The following is a 16,126-nucleotide window of genomic DNA, read 5'->3' as shown; positions in this document are numbered from 1 at the left end:
AAATCAGAGAGGGCTACGTTATTGCAGCTAGTATCCATAAAGTTTTGTATTGTCAAACCAACTGTGATAAGAATTCAGTTTTGTGCCAAATGCACAAAGTAACTGTTGAGTCAGTTTTGTGCTTATCTGTCATTGTCAGTACAGTATATTGTTTGAACTTATGTACTGTTTTGTCATTATAGTATAAATGATGTCCATATTTCTAGTGATTTTGATTGAAATAAAATTAAGGAAATTTTCTTTCAAGGAAAAAACAACAACAACAACAAAAAATTGGTAAAACTATAATATTTTATCAGAAAAAAAAAGTCACTTTATTAAAAAAGAAAAATGGGATGGAAAACCTCCAAGAATGATACATAAAACACAGTTATATACTCAAATATAACTGATGTCTCATTTTAACTCTACATATTAGGTGTGTTTGGCAGCTATGTTATATTTGTTATACAGATAAATACAGCAACAATAAAGTATGTGTGTCATTTTGAGGAATCTGTGAAGTACATGTATTTTCTATGTTTTATTCTTCACTTTCCTACCTCCCTCTAGATACAATGTATAGCAGTTTTTATCAAAAGAATGTGAGAAAAATGATTAGTAACCTAGAATTGCAATTGGATTATGCAATGTATAAATTTTTATGATGTGCACTAAATATCAAACTTGTAATATATAGTCTGTAGATTTACAGATGTTAATTTGATTAAAAATGATCATTGACCTGTCTTGTTTCTTTCTTTACTGTTATGGAGAAACTACCACATAAGAAAAAGATTTTTTTTATTCTTCCAGGTACGCCGTAGGTAATGGTCATTTACTGTTTATTGCATTGATCACAACATACATGTGTCAATGATACATCAGCTACACATTTTTTACCTAGCAATATGTAATTGTTTAAAAGGTTTAATTTAAATGTCAAAAAAAAAAAAAAAACCCACAAAAAAACGGGAAACAGATGACTGCATAGCTACCTTTTTTATGTCCTTCCTTATCCTAAATGGGTCTGGGAGACTTTGTTTGTGAAATGGAAATACATGCGCTATGTAATCTTTAGACATACGTATATAACAGGTAAACTTATTCCTGACACCACTGGTTCCATAGAAATTGGCCGGATTATAGACAACATTCCAGATTAGACAAGGTTACATCGTACTAAGCAAAATTTCGGAATACAACATGGATTCGACAAGTTTCAATGTAATTTGATATTTTTGATTCATGTATATATTAAATTAAGCATATTCCGTGATATGAACGCTGTAGAAACTTACAATGAATTCATGTACCTTGGAGTGTTATACAGAAAAAAATATATCTGAAAATTTTTACAACAAACTCAAATTATAGTAGCCTAATTAGATAAATTGGTATGGACTGGGACAAAAACTAGGAAGCTGGTACTGATTGTATAATAGATAGGGTGAACCTTCTTGTTACAGTTTTCATCTGAAAAACACTCTTCCATTCACCCCTATGAGTGTCATAGAGAGCCCAGTGTTACAAGAATGAAACAAGAGGCCTATGGGCCTCGACATTCACCTGAGTTGCTTTTGTCCTGTTCTTCACAAGATTTTTTTTTTGTTGAAATTATAGAGTTATCTCTCTTTGTTTTTCCAAATAAGTTTTTTTTTTTAATGAATTTTCACCTAAATATCTATATAAATATGAAAAATCATTTAACTATGTTAACTTTTTAAAAATGACTTCAAGGTAGGCAGCAGAACAATACTATCATTCACATTTCTTTGATCCTTAAATTTTAGCCCAACCCTTGCCCTAAAGTCCATATTTTGAAAAAAAAAGAAATGAAAATTTGCATATTTTTATGATATAGTGTGGTCCTGCTACTTTTAAAAAAGGATACAGTGGAGCCACAATCAGGATCGAATCAAAGTTTACATGGAAATATTCTTCAAATATGTTTTAAATTTTCCTATGAACAGGAGGGTAATGACAAGTATACATAATGCGCAAACATCTTCAGGTAGTGCAGAGTCAAGTTAGTTCGAAACATAGCCCCCTGGGGTAGGATTGGGCCACAAGAGGATCAATATCAAACAAAAACATAGATAAAAAAAAATAGTTTTTAGCCATTTATTGATTACCTCCCCTTTCCTGACTGTGTGTGACCCTTCATTTGCACAAATTAGGATCCCCTTTACCTGAGGATGCTTTTTGACAAGTTTCAGTGATTGAAATTGGGCTAGTGTTTCCAGAGAAGCAAAAAAATGTGAAAATTTTACAAACTTTAATCAGAAAAAGTTCACACACCTTTGGCTCAAGTGAACTTAAATTTGAATAGAGTGTATTAATTACCTCAGGTTCAGCTGAATTATTTTGAAAAGAATTAATTACATGTATTTCAAAGTCCATTGTAACAGCAACTGTTGCTGTTTGTTTTGTTTTTTTTTTATTTTGACTGTATGGAAGGGAATTTTGTTCAGGAGATTGTGATGTCCTATAGCTGTATGACTTTTAAGGAAAAGTAATAATCTTGTTTTCTTGCAGTGGTTCAGGACAAGATGAAGTTTGAAAATCTTAAAGAAAAAAAATGTTTTAAAAGGTAAAATTCAGGTACTTTGAATGCAGCCTCATGCATACCCTAGTTATGCTGATTAAGCTTTGTAATATTAATTACATTTGACCAGCTCTTTTTTATGCCTCCCCAAATCAAAGATTTGGGGGCATATAGTTTTTGGTCTGTCTGCATCCATCTGTCTGATAATCTGTTTGTCTGCAAAAAAAAATTAACCTTGAACTATTGAATGATTGGTGCTAGGGCTTTCATATTAGGTGTGACAAGACCTTTCTTTGGGTACCAATATATTTGACCTATTGACCTTGGAGTTTGACCTACTTTTGCAAAATTTTACTTACTTTAACAGCTTGGCCAAAACTTTTGAATGAAAGGTGATAGGGCTTTTATAAATTTCACCTGTTAATTCAATTTGTGAAGATCGTTCTTTGGGTACAAACATTTTTTACTTTGCCCTTGAAGTTTGACTTACTTTTGAATAACCTTTAACCTTGGCCAATTATGGAACGGTTTGTGCTAGGGCTTTCATTATAACACTTATTTATTTTTTGTGACAAGACCTTCCTTTGGGTACTAATATTTTTTACCTCTTATTTTTGACCTTTGAGTTGACCTTCATTAGTAAGAAAATTAACCTTCCTGTACATTTTGAACAGTTGGGACTAGGGCATTTATATTTCCCTTACGTATTCTTTGTCACATGACCTTTGCTTTGATACCAATATTTTTGGCCTCACGACTTTGACCTTGATGTATGACCTACTTTTGAAAAACATTATTCTTAGTCATTTTTAGCTCTACTGGTCAGAGACCAGAAGAGCTTGTGTGATAGTAAGGTGTCCTTTGTCCGTCCATCTGTCTGTAAACAATTTTTCAAACTGCTACTCCTCTTACAGTTTTGATCTGATTTCAGTATAACTTGGCACACAAATAGACTACACTAAGATACATAATTCCGTATATCTGTTTTTGATTTCGATTAATGGTGTTGCCATTGTGACTAAAAATAGAAATGTCTGTGAAATACATTCAAAATGCTACCCCTTCTACAATTTTGGTCTGATTTCAATATAACTTGGCACACAAATAGACTACACTAGGATACATAATTCTGTATATCGGTTTTTGATTTCGATGAACGGTGTTGCCATGTTACTTAAAATAGAAATTTCTGTGAAATATTTTCAAAAAGTTACTACTCCTACAGTTTTGGTCTGATTTCAATATACTTGACACACAAGTAGATTACACTGAGATACATAAATCTGTATATCCATCTTTTTGATTTTGGTGAAGTGCTGCCATGATTACAAAAAAATTTGAATTTCTTTGATATACTTTCAAAATATTACTTCGCCTACAGTTTGGTCTGATTTTAATATATTGTGGCATGCAAGTAGACTACACTGAGATACATAATTGTCTTTATTGTTTTTCGATTTTGATGAATGATGATGTCATGGTAACTCAAATTGGAATTTCTCTAAAAAAAAAATTAAAAGGCTACTCCTTCTACAGTTTTTGTCTGATTGCATTATTCATCTTGCCAAAAAAAGAGAGTAAAACAAGGATTATTATTTATTTATTGCTGTTGCAAATTTTCAAGTCCAAGTGCCACTTTTCTCTTCCTTTGTTATAAGTACATGTACACACCAGTAGAGCTACAGTCTCGACTGAGACTTCTGGTTCTAAATGGTTGGTGCTAGGGCTTTCATATTTCACGTGTATTCCTTGTGACAAATCATTTATTTTGGTACAAACACTTTTGAATGTTTGATCTTTCAGTTTGAAAACCTAGGTCTTGTGATGCCATACAGGGGCATCATTGTTTCACAAACACATCTTGTTTTTTTTTCCTCAATTGAAAAACAATTGACAATTTAAAAATAAAATCAGAAATCTAAGAGGCTTCTACTGAAAAAGTATTATAAAATGTGCTTTAAGTGAGACTTTTCTAAAATTGTTTTTAAACAAACAAAAAATATGGCTGAAGATGATAAAAACAAAATGATGTTTTCACAATTTTATTTGCTTTTGAAACTTTTTTTAATTAATATTTCACTGTCTTAAAAATTGTGTGATTGATATAACAATGGTATACAGTAAAAGACAGGCAGTATAGAACTTCCATACATATAACAGCTAAGGACATTCAGTGTCAGGGATATTCTTGCATACACCTGCATACATCTTAATTCAATAACAAAGCACTATGCTTCTTTTACATGTAAACAACACATCAAACATTTTTTTTTTAAATGCTAAACATAATTTACTTAACAATGAAATAAATTTAAACACTTAACAAGTTACGAGAAATATCTCATAGTTCATTTAAAGTCAAATTGGGTACAACATAATTAGTAAACCCCACCAATACTAAAGATTCACTTAGTTTAATAAATATATATATCACAGGCATGGATTACAAGATTTAATCTTTGTTTTAGATTTTAAATATTAAACTGCATGGTAAGAATACGGCTTGATAAGAATTAAAACCCATGTTCCCATAAAACAAATCAATATACTCGTATAAAACACGTTATAAAATCAAAGATAAACAAATCTCGCAACATATTTCTCTGCACAGAGTTCAAGTGAAATGTAAAATTCTGAATAAATAAATAATAGTTAGCCTCACATACACCTAGATCACAAAGTGTTAAAGTAAAAGTACTACATGTACTAAGCAATAATTTGAATCAAACATTTGTGCAGACAAATCATAAAAATAATAAATGCCTTATAAAGACTATAAAAACCTTATATTCCATACACTTTTAAAATTATGTGTTTTTTCCCTCCTTATAATGTCATGATGATAGATAAGAACTGAATTTTTTGAATTTTTTTCTTCAGGGTTCCAATCAGTCTTCTTTTATATTATAGGTTTTCACAGCCTATGCTGCTAGTTTTTCTTGCTCTTTAGGCGATGGCCAGTTAACAGGGGACTTAGCTGCAGACAACTGTTGTAACTCAGGTTCTGGAGATCCTTTGGGGCTTGCAGATTTGACCCTAGAAGCTGGTCTGGGCCAGTCTATTGGAGTCTTTGCTCCAGTTGCAGGTCTGCCAGCTGGGCTGATCGGGGCGAGTTTGGGGCTGGCTCGTGTAATTGGCTCAGGGTTTTTGGCCCCTGACCTCTGAGAACCATTGACTGCTATGTTGGAAGCAGTAATTGGGTCTAATGGAGCTAGAGGGGAAGAAGGAGGAATAGGATCCAGGGGTTTGGGAGGCACTCCCTCCAACCCTTTATCTGCATCCATGTCAGCTTTTACTGGCAGTGGGTCAGGTACCTGTTTAGAGACATGATAATTTTAGTATGCAAATACCATTTTACTTGATCAAAATTTACTTGTACCATAAATTAAATTCAAACAATAAAGATAGCACATTAGTTTTAAATGACATTAAGATTTAAATTATAAAAATTTTGAACTCACATGTGGTCTTTTTAGTTTTCCACTGAGGATGATGTCACCATCTGTTTTGCATCTCTCTAACCTTACTTGTGAATGAAAAGCTCTAGCAGTGCTGTTCATCATTTTGTTGCCTGAAGTATTGCAATATATTCATGACCACCTGCTTTATTTACTAAATAATAATAGCAAATGCTAAATATTATATATATCATATATACCACTGGACTTGAAATAAGAACAGAAAGTTTTGTTACCTGGTATATGTAGAGGCATGTCCCATGTTCCCACAAAGTTTCCCCATGGAGATTCCCTTGACCTCTTAACCCCTTGAAGGAGGTGCCCTCTGTTGCTAGCTACAATTTGTGTAAATCCATCAAATGCTCTTGGCCTCTGAAAATTTTATGAACAAGACATTATAACTAGACAACATCATACACAGTATCTGTTTTAATGTTTTAGCAATTAAGTTATAATTAATTTCTGGACATTTTATTTTTTACTGTAAACATATGTAATTTTAATTATTTTTTTAGTACATATAGACACTTACTTCTCGAAACTGTTTAGGAACCTCCCAGTTCTGTAAGCGCTTTGGGTGAAATGCCTGATCATACTGAAAAATTTGAAAACAAAATGAATGTATAATTATACTACATGAGCAGAATGAATCTCAGTACAGCAAATCATCATTATACCTCTGTCATAAACAGAAGTTTGCATGGTTTCACAGCCAATTTTTTTTTTAGAGTTTGCATGCATGCATGGTTTCTGAGCATTATATTTAAGTCTTGAAATAAGAATATGTTATATGATATGCAAGGTTTGAATAAATTGAATTACACTATTTTACAAGCATAAAGCATGAACAGATGCTGGATGTATCAAGAGAATTTTAAATTGCTGAATTTATTGCAAATATTCCATTACCGGCACTCAATTATTATATAATTTAATAATCTATTCATGCGTATACTGTATTTAAATATGAAGAAATTTTAAGATATGCAATATGTACATTGTAAATATTGAAAATTTTACATTGCTACATCAGTTATAACATTATCTTTCAATGCTCAGCCATGGAAATTAAAGTGTAAGATTTTCAAATTTGCATTTACCGGTATATTTTCATTAACTCGATGAAAAATAACATACCTCATTTTCTTATTTGAAAATGTTCTTATTTGCAAGCCTTAACTAATGATATGTCACTTTACATATAATTTAGTAATGTCTAACTGTTCAACATACAATGATATAATTACAGGCATGTATATTTTTCAACAATTCTTTTTTATATTTAGTAATTTTTGTTAATCACACAATTCATATTTGTACAGCAGAGTTTGTGATTGAACACAATTTTTCCTGCCGTATAAAAAGTTTATTTATATATACAGAATTTGAACCATTAAAAGTTATGAAATTGAGGACTGACTGTACGCATGTCAATCATTCATACCCTAAAGGAGTACATGATAGTTTCTATAAAACATCTGTCATTTTGTATGCATTCGCGAATGTTCGACCATTTGTTTCATTATCATATTTATTAAATACCTGTTAATATTTAACACTGTTTAGTTAAAAATGAGATCTCCTCATTGTCTCCCTGTTTTTGTTTCTTTAGAAATGAACTGTTGCATTTATTAGGCCTGTTAGTATTAGATCACAATTGCTGTTTTTAAGTGCATTGATTAATTAACCAACTGCGTACGGACCCGATGTAGGATGAATGAGTTGATTGTGATGGTTTTCCTCAGCACTGTTAATCGAGTCTGTATTTCAATTACATTGCCTACCTGATTGGCACTGAAATGTAACGACATCACGGTAGATTACAGATAAACACCGACTGATTAAATGCTGGCTTCACTCGCTGGGCTACTTCGTCAGTGAACAAACTCCTCTTGTTCCGACTCACACTACCATAACAAAGCTGTCAGGTTGCTAAGGATGCGAGTTCCGCAGCGAATTATGCTCAACAAAATAAATGATAGAATAAAAATATTAGACATATAAAAAGGGAAAAGTTCATTTTTCCATTTGGGAAATAAAGACATAATCTAAAAAATATATTTTTAATTTCATTTTTAGAATGAGGGCAATTTATTTTCTGCGTTTCTGTCACTTCCGGTTGAGAGAGACAGCGCGACCGGCGACGATCACGATCACCGTCACGATGACACTTTTCCACTTTGGAAATTGTGTGGCGTTAGCATATGTGCCATATGCAATTGTTTACAAATGTTCAGGATTGTAAGTTCAATTTTAAGCTAAAATTCACCCTCTACATTATCAAGATATCTCAGGTAACTATCTTGAACTGGACAAACAAACCATTGTACACTAATTCCGAATTTTCTCAGTTGTAGCATGTAAACATGATGCCAATCATGTACTTTTACCTGACTGAAATCATGATTTTACCGACCAAAACGTTTGATGGAGAAAAATTGAATAACATACATGCCCCCTCCCCCCCCCCCCCCAAAAAAAAATTAAATTATAAGAAAAATCGTCTATCAGCCACTAGAAATGGTATACAATTTTTTAAATGAATATTTTTAAGCTCTGGGAACAAGCCCCTTGTGGCTACAAAACAACATACATAAACAGTTAACGTACACCTCTGTTATTCTAGTCTCCAAATAGATTATAAAATATATTACAGGCATAGAAATTTAAGCAAAATAATTCTAGAAATATTACCAAGCTTTGTTCTGTATTTTTACTTTTTAAGAAAGTGGAAAATGTGAGCTAATATAGGAATATCTAGATAGAATCTTCTATCATTAAAATGAAAATGTCCTACAGACCCAGTTTAACAATAGAATGGGTTCTGTGTATTGCGCAGTACAGTTAAGGTGTGCAAAGAAATATTGGCAAATTTTTATGGTACAAAATCTATTATTTTTCAGGATGACGATTCTTTTTAGTACTTTACTAATATTGGACAAATGTAATTATGGTTATTAAATACATATTGAGGACAATTAGATTTTCTATTTAGATTTGTCACGTGATGTATCAGTCACGTGATTTTAGCATATATACTTGCAGTATTGAGGTCACCTATAAATTTCATTAGTGCAAGGGCATAACCAACTTAAAATTCGAAGTTTAATATTTAAATAGTTTCAACACCCATTGTAGTTTGTGAAAAGTGCTGCAATCCTATATAGTTTTTACTATTTCATTGTTTAAATCATATTTGTCTGAATGTATACTGAATTTTGTGCTGGTCAGCTTCATTAAATATAGAAATAATTAATTCAGTTTTAAGATTTCAACAGGATTGCAGCACTTTTCAAATAGCTTAATACTTCTAGAGTTTATGATTAAAAACTTGCCATGATCTATTGAGGATATGCCCTTGCACTAGATCGATTTACCAAGACCCCTAGATTATTCTCCGATGTACCTGCATACAAATATATGGCAGTATCCATTAATTAGGAAATGTACTGTAAATATATATGAACAAATTCATAAAAAAGACATTGCATCAAAATTACTGGCCTCTTAAACATCTGCGAATTTTATTTTATTTAGTTGTAAAATACATTTCTTCGTTGTGAAAATATTACTTGATCCGCCTCTCACTGCATACAAACTGCGTCAAGTTTTACGGAATGACATCATATCGACAAGTGCAGTGCGATCAGTGATTTGTTTAATTCTTGCTATGTGGGATTTAACTAACAACAAAAATACATGTTATAGTAAGTTTTGATGTAGTTTAATTATCCCCTACAGTTTAAAATCGCAAATCACTTCATTTTGTGGTATTTTAAAGGATTGATAGTTTCGTGTGATGTCATAGTTAATATTTCCCGTAAATATTAGGCCCTGCCTACTTTTTGTAGCCTTAACTGTACTGCGTGGCAATGTAGCAAAACAAACATGGGTGGTATCTCTCATTCAGTGCATATACTATGAGCAATCCAGAGAATTCCAAATGTTAACATGGGGTGTAAATTTGCAGCAAGTAAAAACGTTGAGAAAAAGTATTGAATCATACTTGCCAACCTCCAACATGTTAAAATCTGGTCATGACCAGATTTGGAGAGTAAAAAATCTGGTCATAACGCATAACAACATTCACGACACATTTACCATGATTAAATTAAATATTTCTGTATATATAAGCATTTGTGTATTGAGATTTTTTTTTTATTAAAAAGAGGCTTTAACTTACAATTACAAAAATGTAATACATTATATTGATTAAATTTACATGTAAAGAGAGCATTGAAGGTTTCATTATTCAGTATTGACCTAAATTAAGTGTGCATTTTTTTTTAAAGGAAAGTCTTTTCAGAATCTGCATTGCTGATTTGAAGCACATGGAAAGTTTGTGCTAAATTTGAAAGTATTCCAATTTTGTTTTTGAAGTTAATTTTCCTCTCCCGAATTATTAACAAGTGCTATTAAATGTACAGTTATGTCTACACTATCTTCCAACACTTTATTTTATCTAATGAAAGTTGTTTTCCAAGATTCCTCACTGATAATTTACTGGTACACGGCCTACTATAAACATAGCCATCGGCATTGTTTAAGTATATCCAGGCTTGGGTTGTAACTGAAAGTTAAAAGTGCAATCTAATTTACGAACCAAATCCGGAAATCGGGAGATTTTCGGGTTGTTCGGCAAAAATCGGGTGAAAAGCAAGACCCGCCGGATTATAAAAAATAATCGGGTTAAGGGTCGAAAAATCGGGTGTAACCTGATGAAATCGGGTGAGTTGGCAACTATGTATTGAATTCTTCCATTATATGGATTACTTTTTCATTTAAAAGGCATCTACAATCTCAAAAGGTTTGTTGTGATTAATTTGACGGTTATTTTCACTGCATCTTCCTTTATTGTGTCCAAAATCGTTTCGGAGCGATTCTGCAATTTTTTGCTACATTGTGGGAATATGGGAGGCATTTTAACTGTGGTGAGGGCCTTTCCTGAGACACAGATAATTTTAACTAAGGAATATCATTCTGTATTATGTATCAGAATTATAAAATGGTACATGATTTATAATTATTTGCCATTATTTATTCTTTTCATTATTATTTATCCTTACATCCAGAAATTGAGAATTAATTAAGTTTTCAAATTTTACAGAAATGTATTGTTGATCAAATGATGCCACATGTCAATAGCTATTATAACTATTGAGAGTAGAATAGGAATTCTTTGGTATTGGAAACATGTTGAGCATATGACTTGGGGAAAACGATGTAACAATAGATGAATTTTAGCTCAAGAACTTCAAACAGTAGATTCTATTGGTACAATGAAGCTTGGTTTAAGGAATGTGAGCAAAAAATGAGGCAATAATTATAAAGACGAGTTATGAGCATTATATGAGATGACATTATTTGTTTACCCTTGAAGATTTTACACAAAAAATATGCTAGACATCAAATCAAGGGAAGCTTCGCATAAATAGATAGTTACTTAAAGGGTATTCAGGGTTCAGCACAAAATTTTCTAGGTATTAGTCCAGAGGGATTAGTATTTCTTACTTTTACTAGGCCAAAGATGTTTTTATTAGTTTGTTAAAAAAGAAATGACTGTGAGGATTAATACGGAAATTAATATTACAATGTACATTTTATACTTTTCTTTAAAATGAACAAAGCATTTACATGAATTGTTTTATTCCACAAATTTGATGAAATCTCGTGATAAGCAGGTACGATTAACTTCCCAATCTTGTTCCCTTTTTCTCTAAACATTCAGATATCTTTGGTTTTGTACAAGTAAGCCTAGAAAGCTTGCTTTTTACTTGACATAGTCAGAGAAGAGCTATTGTTCAGTTGTCTGAAAAAAAGTAATCATACGGAAGCAACTGTAAGATTGTTTTAAAAAATCTGATAGTTACAGTGCAAGTTATGTCTTGGGTGATGTAAAATATATAGTAAAGGAAAACAGTGTATACTGATTTCAGCATACCTACAAATTATTTTCAAATTCTTGTCAAATATCGGAACAATAAGTGCATGAGTGTAGTTGATAAGATGAACAGTACTTACTTTCTATCTTTTTACAGGGCAGAGTACAGTGCATTTTGGAAATGTGTTCAAGCAGGGGCAGCCTACCTTTTCACACAGCTCTGTAAAATGCTGGTATTGGCCACCTTTTTCCCATCAACAGAATTTTCTCCAGAGGGAGTGGATATCCTAGGGGTAGGTCTTGAGATTTAATGTTTCGAGAATGTTTCATAACATGATATCTAGTGATAGCAAAATATTGGGGGGAAAATATAGAAAAAAACAGAATTTTAAAGAAAAAAAACAGTAATATAAAATTGTTTTAAAATACAATTTTCCAAAACAAGCTTAATTGTAATTGTTGAACTTTTTCCTCAGGAATTTTTGAAGTGTACTGTAGACTTGGCTGACCTGGTTGGAATTCATCTGGTGATGACAAGGATTGCAGGAAAGGGACAGTTAAAATTCATGGTGGCTGGGTTAGGCTGGGCCACAGCTGAGTTACTTATGACAAGGTGAAACTTGACTGTAGATTCCTTATTATCGGGAAATGGCTCTCTAACGTCAAATCGCAAGAACAATAATTCACGAGTTGATGAATAACCAAGACATTTTACATGGATTTTAGCACCATAAAAATGAAAGCGAGTAGTTTTATTTCGCAAGTAGTGTTTCTCGCAAAATTTAGGAATCTACAGTATATATATCAGATTTTACATTTTCATTTTGTAAAATATATATATATATATATATATATATACACACACACATACATAGAATACTTTAAATGAACATTTTCTGCATCACTGAATAAACATCTTTCACACTGTCCTTTTTCACAGCATTGTGTATTTCCCACTTAAAGTTGCATAATGAGTCAAAACCATGTGTCTCTTTTAAGAAAATTGTATCAGAAAACAAAAGATTTCTGTGAAATATGAATATAGCGAGGTTTTGACAACAACACTGCACTGTAAAGCAAGAAAAAAACTTGCAAAATATAAGTGCCGGAAAAACAAATGTTGTATCTATCGCTTTGTTTTTATCGTCAATGTCAACAATGTCAAGGTCACACATCCTTTATTTTTAGCATGAAACTTGAAAACAACATTGAATTGGGGCAAGCAGAAGTAAGGAATAAGTTATGATCATCTTTTTTTTGAAGATTGTATCAAAATTCTCAGTCATCCAACATTTATATCTATGGAATTGAAACCATGGTAATTCTTCCACTTTTCAGCGCATGTGTACAATAAAGAGGAAGAAGTGAAGCAATATTTTTGTGATGGGCTATACAAAGATTTTTTTTACTTTTATTTTTCTCCATTAAATTAGATTTTTTAGGTTCTGAAACCTGTAATTTTCTGAAACCTAATATCTTCAAGAACTGAACAAAATTTGCATGCGTCATGCAAAAATTCTACTGTTGTCAATTTTCCTGTTTGTCCGTCATAGTGTCACTTTAAATTATGTCACTGTACAATGAACAAAATAAAAGTGACCATAATTTTTGCAAGTATGCATGTACTTGAAATAAGTAGTTTATCAGTCATCCTAAATGAATTCAATCATCCTAAATGTGAATTCAATAAAATCTGTGTGATTTAAGTGTGTAATCATAATGAATATTATAGTTGTTTTTTTTTAAAGAGAAAACTGCTTATTTTAGGTTCATCCCACTTTGGGTTGGAGCAAGAGGTGTTGAATTTGACTGGAAGTACATCCAGATGTGTTTCGAATCTAACATCAATTTGGTAAGTATTATTTTTTGTTATATTCAGTAAAGAATATTCTCTATGTAGAGAAACAGTCAACGTAATTGATATCAGCTCCGACGAAAAATATTGACAGGTATTGAATTTTTTACTATTGGCTGACGAGTGTTTTTCCAAAAATCATTGATTTTGATTCTGATTAGAAGATTGATTTATTGTGATGTAATGATACCGTTTTAAACTTAAAAAAAAAAAAAAACGAAGTAACACAATCAATGGCAACTTGAAGATTTTCTAGCACTAAAATTAACATGCAGGATAATGCATTGGCTGTAAATGAGCTGCTGATTTTAGTGAATGAAATCAAAATACTATTTTATTGATGTGTTTTGTTTTTCATGTAACAAGTCAATTATTGACTGCATTTGGGCTACATTGATTGCATGTATGTTAGTCCCCAAGGCACAAAAATATTGCCCTCCACCCTGCGACAGGCAATATTTCATTCCTTTGGAGATAACATAATCAATAAATTGTTTCTTCTCATTTATTTTGGAATATTTCTAATGTTTTAGTGATAAACATGGTAAAAGTGAGAAATATTTGGAATGCTATTGATACACAGAAAACAATCAAATGTCAAATGCAGAAGACATCAATAAAGACAAAACCTGATAGCATACTTTGCACTGTACAGTAGTCTACATTAAAAGTAGAACATGATAGAATTGTCAAGTGTAATATAGGGGGTACTGCAAGAGATAAGGAACACTAAATTTTAGCTAAAGATGAGTTATCCTTCTTGAAACCCAAAATTGTTTCATCAGTGACAGAACTTAATCTAATAGGTAAACTGTGATATTTATATGTCATTGTAATTTTAAAGAACAAAATTAGCCTTGTTTGAACACTGTCTAATTGTATGTTTGACTTTGTAAATTAGGTGCATCACATTACAACAGCCATGTTGGTCTGGTTACGCAGTAGACATGATCTTCAGAAGTCGTTTATACCGGTCGTCATGACATTATTGGCCCTCAGCTGTTATAGACCACTCATTGTGGAGTAAGTAGTTCATCCACTGAAGGACTGTTATGTCATGTTTAAAGTGTGAATTCATGTGTAGTGAATATTTATAATTTTTGTACAATCTAGGAAAGGTGTAGAACTTTTTTTTTTTCGGGGGGGGGGGGGGGGGGGGGTATAAAAATGGGGGGTGCATTCTATTCTGTTGCATAGGTTACTGAAAATGTGAAATCATATCAAAATGCTACTTGATCCTCCTACAGTTTTGGTTTATATACAGTATTTTAAACTTACACCAAGTTAAGAAATCATCAAGGTACATAATTCTGTAAATGTAAAACTCTGAAAGAAATGATCACATTCTCTTACATAAGCACAAGTTTAAAGCAATAGAGCAACAGTGTCATTGGGACTTCTGGCTAAAAATTGTATAATAAATGGGTCCCTCAAAAAAGTAACAAGGTATTTGGGGAACTACCTTATACAGGGGTCCATCACACCTCTTTTAATAATAAAAAGTCTTTGTCCCATGATGCAAACAGCCAAGATCTATTCTGAGCATGTCACAGGTTCCTCACATTCTGAAGCTTAATTTTCTGTTCAATGAAACATATCAAATATGTCTTGTATTTAACTTTACAATGTAAAAAGAAGAGGAGGAGATGCATTTGTAGATAGATTTTTTCACATTCTGTGAATTACAATGAAGTGTGTCATAATTCTATTGTTATCTGTCTATTTTCAGGATTCTGATTCATGCATTAGGGCTAGGATCCTGGACCCTCCTCACTGCTAAGGCTCTGTTTACAACAACCGTGAGTGTAGTGGGACTACAGATTTTCCTAGGACTCTCTGTACAAACTTCTAATTCTCACTACTGAGAATCAATGATCTTCATTGAACAACGTCTTAAGGAAATGTTTGACAGTGCAAGTTTATTACTAATGTATAGATGAATAAGAGTTTTATGTAGCTATGTTGATTGATGAGAAGGAAAATTATTGTGCAATATGCATGGTACATGTTGATTTTATGGTATGTGTGGTGTTCATTTTGTTTCTAAAAACATATTTAATGTTGTTTGTTTAATGTGTTCCTATAATCATATCTGTTTATCAATCTTATCATGTTTATCTGAAGAATAGATTAACTGTTTTAAATACACATATTTTGTGCCAGTATTTATTTAAATTTTTGAACAGTTAAAAGTAGTTTTTTTAATACAGTCAAACCTTGTTATCTCAGACTCGATAGACTGAGAAAGTACTTCGAGATATCCTAAGTTTTGAGATTTCAAGTTTCAAATACATGGAAAAAAAGAGAGACTCTCACCACACTTTGACATATACACAAGTATTTGAGATATCCATGCTCAAGCTATCGAAATTCAACAGTATTTTGATTTCTAGGTCACCTGGGTC

The 16,126-nt window shown here is 32.1% G+C and overlaps 2 protein-coding genes across 2 annotated transcripts; one reads left to right on the top strand and one right to left on the bottom strand.

The window, feature by feature from the left end:
• Positions 1–4,553: 4,553 nt before the first annotated feature.
• On the bottom strand, positions 4,554–7,926 carry LOC133179359 (protein Flattop homolog). The gene is made up of 5 exons (XM_061314136.1): positions 7,770–7,926; positions 6,518–6,580; positions 6,222–6,357; positions 5,989–6,098; positions 4,554–5,841 (listed from the first exon to the last, which is right to left on the bottom strand). Exons 1-5 carry the CDS (start codon positions 7,794–7,796, stop codon positions 5,449–5,451), a joined length of 729 nt encoding a protein of 242 aa, XP_061170120.1. The 5' UTR covers positions 7,797–7,926; the 3' UTR covers positions 4,554–5,448.
• A 220-nt stretch (positions 7,927–8,146) lies between these two features.
• Positions 8,147–15,881, top strand: LOC133179357 (BOS complex subunit TMEM147-like). The gene is made up of 6 exons (XM_061314135.1): positions 8,147–8,226; positions 12,024–12,159; positions 12,343–12,479; positions 13,634–13,718; positions 14,623–14,744; positions 15,451–15,881. The coding sequence occupies exons 1-6, from the start codon at positions 8,150–8,152 to the stop codon at positions 15,584–15,586; spliced, it is 693 nt and encodes a 230-aa protein (XP_061170119.1). The 5' UTR covers positions 8,147–8,149; the 3' UTR covers positions 15,587–15,881.
• The last annotated feature ends 245 nt before the right edge of the window (positions 15,882–16,126 follow it).

This window comes from Saccostrea echinata, unplaced genomic scaffold (genome assembly GCF_033153115.1).
Source record: "Saccostrea echinata isolate AGI-Se365-2 ecotype Australia unplaced genomic scaffold, CSIRO_AGI_Sech_v1 ptg000004l, whole genome shotgun sequence".
Taxonomy (NCBI): domain Eukaryota; kingdom Metazoa; phylum Mollusca; class Bivalvia; order Ostreida; family Ostreidae; genus Saccostrea; species Saccostrea echinata.
This window is presented reverse-complemented; position numbering and strand designations above follow the sequence as displayed.

What these genes read in the sequence shown, in the direction of transcription:
- LOC133179359 (XM_061314136.1), bottom strand. Translation starts at nt 7,796, where the DNA reads ATGTCGTTACATTTCAGTGCCAATCAG. An exon ending in TACATTTCAGTGCCAATCAG is followed by an intron (nt 6,581 to 7,769) that starts GTAGGCAATGTA and finishes CAAATTTTTCAG; the next exon opens with TATGATCAGGCATTTCACCC. An exon ending in GAAAACTAAAAAGACCACAT is followed by an intron (nt 5,842 to 5,988) that starts GTGAGTTCAAAA and finishes GTCTCTAAACAG; the next exon opens with GTACCTGACCCACTGCCAGT.
- LOC133179357 (XM_061314135.1), top strand. Translation starts at nt 8,150, where the DNA reads ATGACACTTTTCCACTTTGGAAATTGTGTGGCGTTAGCATATGTGCCA. An exon ending in AGGGAGTGGATATCCTAGGG is followed by an intron (nt 12,160 to 12,342) that starts GTAGGTCTTGAG and finishes CTTTTTCCTCAG; the next exon opens with GAATTTTTGAAGTGTACTGT. An exon ending in TATAGACCACTCATTGTGGA is followed by an intron (nt 14,745 to 15,450) that starts GTAAGTAGTTCA and finishes GTCTATTTTCAG; the next exon opens with GATTCTGATTCATGCATTAG.